General features: G+C 41.2%; 1 protein-coding gene across 1 annotated transcript; it reads left to right on the top strand.

The window, feature by feature from the left end:
• The first annotated feature begins 7,515 nt into the window (after positions 1-7,515).
• LOC116202650 lies at positions 7,516-8,552 on the top strand. Its single transcript, XM_031534245.1, has one exon. It carries the CDS (start codon positions 7,624-7,626, stop codon positions 8,122-8,124), a length of 501 nt encoding a protein of 166 aa, XP_031390105.1. The 5' UTR covers positions 7,516-7,623; the 3' UTR covers positions 8,125-8,552.
• Positions 8,553-8,813: the final 261 nt, after the last annotated feature.

The following is an 8,813-nucleotide window of genomic DNA, read 5'->3' as shown; positions in this document are numbered from 1 at the left end:
TGAAAAAGTATCACATAATACACTTTTTCGTCATTTTGAGACTATATATGGAAGTATGATTTTTCCTTTTGCCTTAGAAAAAATTGATTACCATGGATTCACCAAAACAAAAATTGATTACCATGGGATGGGCCAACATATACATATAGAAATTATTTTATACGACTATGTAATAGTTCACATGGGCAAAACTCTTCACTCATAGGTTTCATTATGCAGACCCAAATTTCATCTCGTCGGGGCCCGTATGCATGCGCACTGATCGTACGGCTTGGGGGGAGTGTCCACCTTCCTAGGAGACGCGTAACGGACGCACGTGAGAAGGAGTCGCCACTACCGGTTTACGACCCGGAGATCAAGGGTCGGTGAGTTGTCCGGATCTAGAGGTAATGGATACAATTAGTTGCTACGACATATGGTTTGCGCAATCGAATGTTCTAATTTCGAGGGTTTTCTTATGTGCGGGCCTATATCCCGCATGTCTTGTCGGTACTATAGTTTGTCTAAGGTTTGCCATTTTTTATTTACCGCATTGATTGGGTTTCGCTCATTTTGCTTGGTTTAACATTGGAAATTCGTAGAAATGATTGATTTGGATTAAGAAACCGAAAGAGGAGTGGGTCCTTGTGTCAGGGGATCGGTCTACCGTCATCGCATCTCAGCCAACCAGACCATGATGGCCGGTTCGCTACGTGGACCGAGCCAGTGATTTGTGTGGTCCCGGTCGTCTCAGGGACCCCTTAAATCGACTCAACTAGTTCCGACTCTCTAATCTCTTGGTCGCCAGTTGAGATTATTACAAGAATGAATGTACAAATAAATTCGTTGCAATGTACTCAATAATAAATACAAATACAATAATCTGATCCTGGTCGTTCACATTTGGCCAATAGTTCACTCATGCTCATTGTGATGTTGGAAAGACCGAAACTGAAATTAATGCAACGCGGGCTCGGGTCCGACCAAACCGACGGATCCCTGAAGGACTAAATGGTCCTCGACATAGCTGTGGGACTGGTTGAGCTCCCGCGTGATTGCGTAACCTCTTTTCACACGTCTTGATCCGACTCCTCCTTCGATTAAACACTACTCAGATGGAGACAGTGACTCGATGCCAGACCCCATATCGCGCTTGGGTCACGCGCATTCAGTGTGTTGGGTCGTTGGATCCCGTGATCAATGGCTGGAGCTTTGGACCCCGTGTTATTCGTGTCTTATGGGTTCGGGCTCGAACTGCCGTGAAATAGACAAGACATACAATAAATAGATAAAAACAGAGAAAACATACAAGGTATAAATTAATTGTCATGTTTACGTGATTATTAAATTATGAACCGGAGATGCTTAGCAAACATATCTTTATCTTAAACAGATGAAACAAAGATGACATGCATGGTGAAAAATCGACCATGGGCCGCCCCGAGGGTATGTAGTATTCGGCTTCGCATAGAAAGGACTAGATGAATATGATGTCCGTTGTTAAACCCAGGATGTGTGAGTCCGTTTTAAGTTCTTCTGTTTTGTGACACTGATAGATAAATCATTTATGACAGAGATGTGTTTTGTCAGAATCCTAAAACTTAGGGTTTTGCCCTGTCCACTTTCCCATGTTTGGTTATGTCGTATGTCTGATTAGTTTATGATAGATAATCTGATCTAAGCACAAACTTAAGAAAGTGGGAACGCGAAACACCACGGAGGTGCCAAGGTCTCTTCTTATGTCCTATGAAGGACCAGACAACCTTTCATGGGTCTTCTTCGCTCACATCTCTAGTCCACATTCCTAAGTGTCCAAGTCTATGCTAGAATAACAGAAACACTTCGGTCGAATAAAGAGGGTAATGCAGATAAGACATGTACCTGTATGGGATGCCTGTCTTTACTCGTGGCTTAGAGTGTTTCGACCATTTTAACCCTATGATTTTCGGTAAATCATGAATCGATCGTCAATGCCCTTGAGTTTTTTTCTTTTTTAAATGTATTTGCGTGAAGGTAAACTGAGACTGCGCGATACGAATCATCGAGATCGGCAGCCGGTGTCGACCGATCCCTTAGATCCTCCAGGATCGTGTAGACACCGAAGGAGCCGACAAACCGATGGCTCTGTCCGAAAGTGGTCTAAGAAGAACTCTCATATTCTGACTCAAGCCACCTCAAATCGGGCCTAAACTTGAGTCAGGACACGCGAGTCCTCCCTAGATGTTCATGCTACACATACATCATATCTCGATATTTTTGTTAAAAATATGGATTTTGGAAGGGCATGGCTACTGGTTCTTCACTTATCGACTTGGTTACAAGTTATTAGCCGATTAATGTAAATTATTAAAATGTAGTGTGAGTTAATTAGTTGAATGGGATCGTCCCAATTATTACGCGTAGGAGGTTGAGTGAATTTGCCAAATGAATTTGCCAAATGCTTTTGTTTGCAGGTTTCGAGCCGCCAAGTCGGCCATTGATGGACCATTCAAAAAGAGCTATAATTCCCAACTATCCTGGAGTTAAATTCGATTTTAAAACAACTTTACGTGATTAATCCGATTCGGGTGGGGTTTTAATAAAAAATGCATTCAAACATTCCAATACACGAACATGGGCATACAAAATCACATTGACATTTAATTCACCAATTTTTAGCTCAATGATCAATCATGTCGATTTAATGTTGTTAGTCGATTTTATTCCTTAAAAGCGAGTGAGCGTGAGATTAATTTGTGTGTGTTTGTTCCCACTTCAAACAACCGATTTTAAATCCGATTCATTTAAGGTCTGATTCATGGTAAAGTCAGTTTATATTTCACGTCTCAGTTTTAAAAGTCGACTATAATTAACAAATCGGTTCGTGTCATCTCAATCAAAACACGCATTTCACTTAAACCTCATTCATGCAAGCATCGAATCAACAGAAAAGGAGAGCCCTATACTATCCAAGCTCTCCATAATAGCCATAGGCAGCACTAGGGATACACGGGACACGAACGAGACAACGAACAACAAGCACTAGTGAGTCACGCTATCGAACAACATGTCGCAACGAGTAGCATCAGCACGTAATGAACAACAACGAGCAACAGCGGTGAACACCACCGCTACGTAGCAGCCCGAGCATAAGAATAGTAACAATGATAGTAGCTCGAAGCAGAGCACCACAATGGAAAGGAGGGGAGGGAGCTACAGAAATCGAAGAAAGGAGGAGAAGAGAAGTAACGGGGGTCTGTGATGAAGGCTGAGGAATATAGGAGAAAGAGGAAGGAAGATGGAAGGTTGTGATGATGGCTGTGAGGAAAACAAAGATGGATGGTAAATGAGACACGAACAAGACAACAAACAACGAGGACTAGTGAGTCACGCTAGCGAACAACATGCGGCAACGAGCAACATCAGCATGTAATGAACAACAACGAGCAGTAGCGGTGAGCACCAGTGCTATGTAGCAGCCCGAGCACCAACACAACAACGGTGATAGTAGCTCGAAGCAAAGCACCACTGTTGGATAAATTTTTAAATAAAAATGGGCCTAATTCGGACTCAAGCCCATATGCAACCCAAAAACTTAAAGCCAATGGATTACTGGGCCTTCGTCTTTTATAAACTTCCCCATTTTTTTCTTTTCAACCGATGTGGGACATTGTGTCCTCTCACATCACCACTTTTTCTCCAACATCCAACCCTCACGTGGTATCGTGTCGTCTTACACGAGCCACGTGACCTAAACCAATCGATGGGACCACTTGTGTATACACACTACTTAATCACACCCGCCCTCACTTTGAAGTCCCAACATCGGACACAACGGGTACCTCCTCGAGGCGCACGTTACGCTTACACTCGAGCCTACGGGTCACACAGACCCGCGCATACATGCGCGTTATGCGCACCTCACGGCACAAAAGCCGCCCTACACACCCAGGACTATAACCATGGGCTCTGATACCAGTTGGATAAATTTTTTAAACTAAAAAAATGGGTCTAATTAGGACTCAAGCCCATATGCAACCCAAAAGCTTAAGCCAATGGATTATTGAATTTTTGTCTTTTATAAACTTCCCCATTTTTTTCTTTTCAACCGATGTGGGACATTGTGTTCTCTCACATCACCACTTTTTCTCCAACAACCACAATAGAAAGGAGGGGAAGGAGCTGCAGCAGACGAAGAAAGGATGAGAAGAGGAGTGACGGGGGTCTGTGAAGAAGGCTGAGGAATAGATGAGAAAGATGAAGGAAGATGGAAGGTTGTAATGATGACTGCGAGGAAAACAAATATGGATGGAAAATGAGATGACAGAAGAGAGAAGAGGAAAAAGGAGGGAAGGAAGAAATGGTGTTGCTATGGCCAATTGGGTGAGGCAGAGATGGTCAGGATGGGGAGGAGGCTGAGGAGATAATGGAGGGAGGAGGTTACTGGCGTGGTGATGGTTAGGAGGGAAAGATGAGGGGAGGTAGATGGTGATGGAGGTTACTGGCGTGGTAATGGTCGGGAGGGAAAGAGGAGGAAAGGGAGATGGTGATGGAGGTATTGTCTATGCTTCTACTATGCAATCCTGGTCGAAAGAAGAAGAGGGAGAGAGTGAGTCAGAGAGTCAGAGCGAAAAAGAGGGAGAGATTTGAGAGGAAGAAGATGGCTGCCAAGGGGAAGAATTAGGTGATGATGGAGTTATTGCTGCTAGTTGGGAGAAGCCGAGGTGGCTGAGGGTGAGAGTGAAAGATGGTCACGGTTCAGTGGTCGTTGGTGATGAAAAATGAAGGTTATAGGCTGGGATCATGAGAAGGAAGGAGAGGCAGAAGGTGAGGATAATGGGATCGGTGGTTTGGTGTCGCGAGAAGCAAAGGATGATGATGGTTAGCTGAAGATGGCAGAAGGATGGGTGTTGCAGAGCTTGGACAGAAGCTGCCGAGAGTTAAAAAAGGAGCAGATGATGGATGGAGGTTTTAGAGGATGGGATGGAAGCCGAAAGTGAGAGAGAGTTAGAGAGAGCCCGAGAGAGGGTGAATCGATGGGAGCGAGATGACAGCAGAGGAAGGCTGCTGTCTGTTTTCTTTTCCATTTTGCCAGCACGTCAGAAAGAGAGAGAGAGAGAGAGTAAGATAGAGAGCTGTGAAGCAGATGATGATGAAGATCGCGTGAGGATCAGCTGCAACAAGTCCGCGCCAAGATTTGTTGCAGGGGGACACAACAATCTGCATGGGAACTACAGAGGAAAAAGGAAGAAATGAAAAGAAAGAAAAAGAAGGAGACAAATGCATGGGGGTCGGCCAATTTGGCCACTTGGGCCGACCCCTCTGCCATCCTCTTTTTTCTCTTTTTAAAATTTATTAATAATTTTTTTTTTCATTTACTCGTAAGGCTATCTTTCGGGCAAAATTCAATTTTTCAGGATTCTTCGACATTTTTCAGAATGAATGCTTCGAAATTGAGAAATTCGAAAAATAATCGACTTGATGAGAAATTCTAATTTGTGTCGACGGAGATCGAGTCTCGATAAAAATTGATATCGAACCTCCAACACGTGTCGACTGTAATTGCTCGATTATTTTTTAAATTTAATCTTTGAAATTAGATATCCGAAAAATATCTCGGGACCACCGTTGTGTTCAAAAAAATTCGAGAATCGACATTATGTAGAAAAAATATTTTTCATTCTTGAGTATCGCCCCGAATTTGACAATTGAAATTAATGCAGGTAAGGCCTGAAATTCTCGTCTTTTCAATTGGATATTTGAAAAATAATATGGGATGACCATTGCGTTCAGAAAAATTCGAGAATCAATATTGTGCAGAAAAATATTTTTCGGGCTCGAGTTTCGTTCAGGATTTTGAAAATCAAACTTGATGCACCTAAAGTCCGAAATGTTCCATAGAGTATTTTTTCGGAAAATATAAAATTAGAGTAAAATTAAAAAAATGCTCCCGATTTCAAAAGCAGTGGGTGTATCGAGCAATAGTCAGACATGACTTCCTTATTAAAAGGAGAATGTAATGGGATCCTCCTCGACTCTCCAAACGCCGGTGGATCAAAACAAGGTGCTAACATCCATCAAAGTTTATCTGATAACTGAAAAGGGCCAAAAATCAATAAAGAGTAAGGAAAAGTATTTGGACCTCAGATATATAATTAGCTTAATGTACATTTTTCTTAGGTGAATGTACATCTGTCACTTCTAAGTGGAATAATACAATAGGTACAAAGATTTCATTCACATATAACTCCAAAATCAGCATAACGCGCGTGATTATGTGTAGATCAGATCATCTTTCATTGGTTTGTCATGTTGCAACAACGTGGTACAGTGAGAGTACAAGTTAATTATCCATAGACAATAAAAATAAATACCTTATTTGACAATTATATTATCAGATTCCTCTAAGGTGATTATCTAAAAATTATATTACTTCATCTTCTTCTGTGTTTTGATCTAATTACCTCATAGTTTATGAATTAAATGGGGGGAATAAGCCAAATTTTGATAAATTAGTGCGACAAGTGGGAGAAGGTTGATATTTGCATATACAGTAAGACTATACTGCAATAAAGAGTTTTTTTACCATTGAGAAATGAGATTTCGTACAGCTATGCTCACTCTCGACTTGGAGTGAAGAGGTTATTATTCGAATGCCATGGATAAAAAGTTTTGGTGCCCTGTATGCATCTTTTTCTTATTGCTACTAAACCTATGTACTTTTCTTATGAAAAAACGAGCATTCATCGTCCACGCTGTTATAGTTCAAGTCAATAAGTGAGATCTCAAAATCACTCGTTCTCATGCCCGGGCCCTACACCTATAGCCTCACCACCTACTGCAAAGGAACATTCCAATCATGTCGCGACAAGTGGAACGCTAGGAGAGGAACGCGCGTCCAGGGCCCCCCTGCAAGAAGGGTCTTGTTATCTTTCATTTGGCAGTCTCCATCAAGCACCATAATGTGTTGCCCATGAACTTCCCCCATATGCGTTCATATACCCAACCCAAATTATTGAACGTCACCCAAAGGAAAAAAGAAAAAGAAAAAAAAAAAGAAGCAGCATAATCATAGTTTTTCCCCTTAGAAAAAGGCATAAATAATGGATCCAGAAAGGCCAGTTCATTGTAAATGCTTCAATTATGTCACGAGTTGAACTTTGTGAAAATTAACAAAATTCCATAGAGGGTTACATTTTTCAAAGACACAATTATAGTAAAGTTACGACTGTGTACATAGAAATATTTTTATTCACCCTCAAATATTTTGTTTTATTATATCTCTGTTATATCTCCTATGTCGTTGCACGCTATATGTTTGCGTCTTGAATAAAACCTTATAACTTTATCACGTAAAATTTAAGGTGTTTTTTTGTAGTAAAATTTAAGGTTTTACTCAAGATGAAATGAAAAAGGACATATGATCTCATATGGTTTATCTATCAAGATGTGATCAATGTTAATTGGTGAAAATTTCTAAAATTAATTAATTCCCTCAAAAAGCAGAAAAAAAAGGAGTATAAAATAGCCCATGATAAATCTATCATTTGATAGAAAAGAGTCTCTCTCCCCTTTCTCTATCCTTTCGTCTCTCTATCTCTCTTCACTATTTTTCTCCAAAGGATAAAGAGAGAGAGAGAGTTTAGAAGTAGAGAACATAGAGGGATGAAGAACACGATTAGATGCTGCATATCATGCATTCTCCCTTGTGGAATTCTTGACGTGATCCGCATAGTACACTCGAATGGCCGGGTCGAGGAGATCAGCGGGAAGATCCAAGCTAGCGAGATCATGAAACTCTACCCAAAACACGTTCTTAAGAGGCCGTCTTCTAAGGCATCCGATGATGGGCTGGTTCCCAGGATCGTGGTCGTCCCGCCTGATGCTGAGCTCCAGCGAGGCAAGATTTACTTCCTCATGCCCATCGCCCCTACGTCTTCTTCTGCATCATCGGTGAAGAGCAGATCGAGATCATCGAGGAAGCGGAGGACCCAGGGATCGGCTGCTGCTGATAGTAACATGAAGTCAGACTTCCTCGTCTCTGATCAGTACTTGAGCGAGATAATGTCGGAGAAGATCTCAACCCAGAAGGACCAGAGAAGGGGCCGCGTTGGTGTATGGAGGCCTCACCTCGAGAGTATTTCCGAGACACTATATGACGGGTGACGCGATGCGAAAAATAGGTTGAGCAAGAAGCAAACTTCTTACAAGAAATTATACACTGGGATTATTAGTTAAAACGAAGGTCAAACGGCTTACACATAAAACGATCTAAGAGGCAAGTGTCCCCCCTTAGCCTAGCTGGTTGTGGTAATCTCGGTTGGTAATTTATATTGGAAGTTACTTTTTCCCAAATTTTTAGTGATTAGGGTAAAGTTTTGGTGCCTCCTCTCCTGTCTGCGCATTGTTTACTTCTTCTGTAAATATATGTAAGTGCCCCTGGGACCTAGAAAACGCGAGCAACATTTTCCTTTTGAATATCATAGTTTTTTTTTTTTGGGGAATAAATTTGGCGAGAGATATTTGGGAAGAGGCTTCTTTTTCTTCTCTTTTTTCCTGACAATCATGAAATATATTATTTTCGGTTACAAGTACATCCATGAGCATAGACAACGAATTGATGGTGAAATATTTTTGCTACTGTGGTTATATGTATAGATATAGTGTCTGTATATATATTCTGATTTATGGATGAATTGACTTGTTTCATTATATTTAGCCATTTATATGTGTATGCGTATAGTGTATGTATATGCATGTATGGAAAATTTAAAATGTTGAATTTAAATATTGGTCCATCCCCTGATATATGAGGAAATGATAGGACGGCTTCTCTTTGATATGTCGGTTCACAT

The sequence above is a fragment of the Punica granatum genome, chromosome 4, assembly GCF_007655135.1.
Source record: "Punica granatum isolate Tunisia-2019 chromosome 4, ASM765513v2, whole genome shotgun sequence".
Classification (NCBI taxonomy): Eukaryota; Viridiplantae; Streptophyta; class Magnoliopsida; order Myrtales; family Lythraceae; genus Punica; species Punica granatum.
Note: the sequence above shows the minus strand (reverse complement) of the source record. Positions and strands in the feature narration are given on the sequence as shown.

Excerpts from the sequence above, each read along its gene's own strand:
- LOC116202650 (XM_031534245.1), top strand. The coding sequence starts at position 7,624 with ATGAAGAACACGATTAGATGCTGCATATCATGCATTCTCCCTTGTGGA.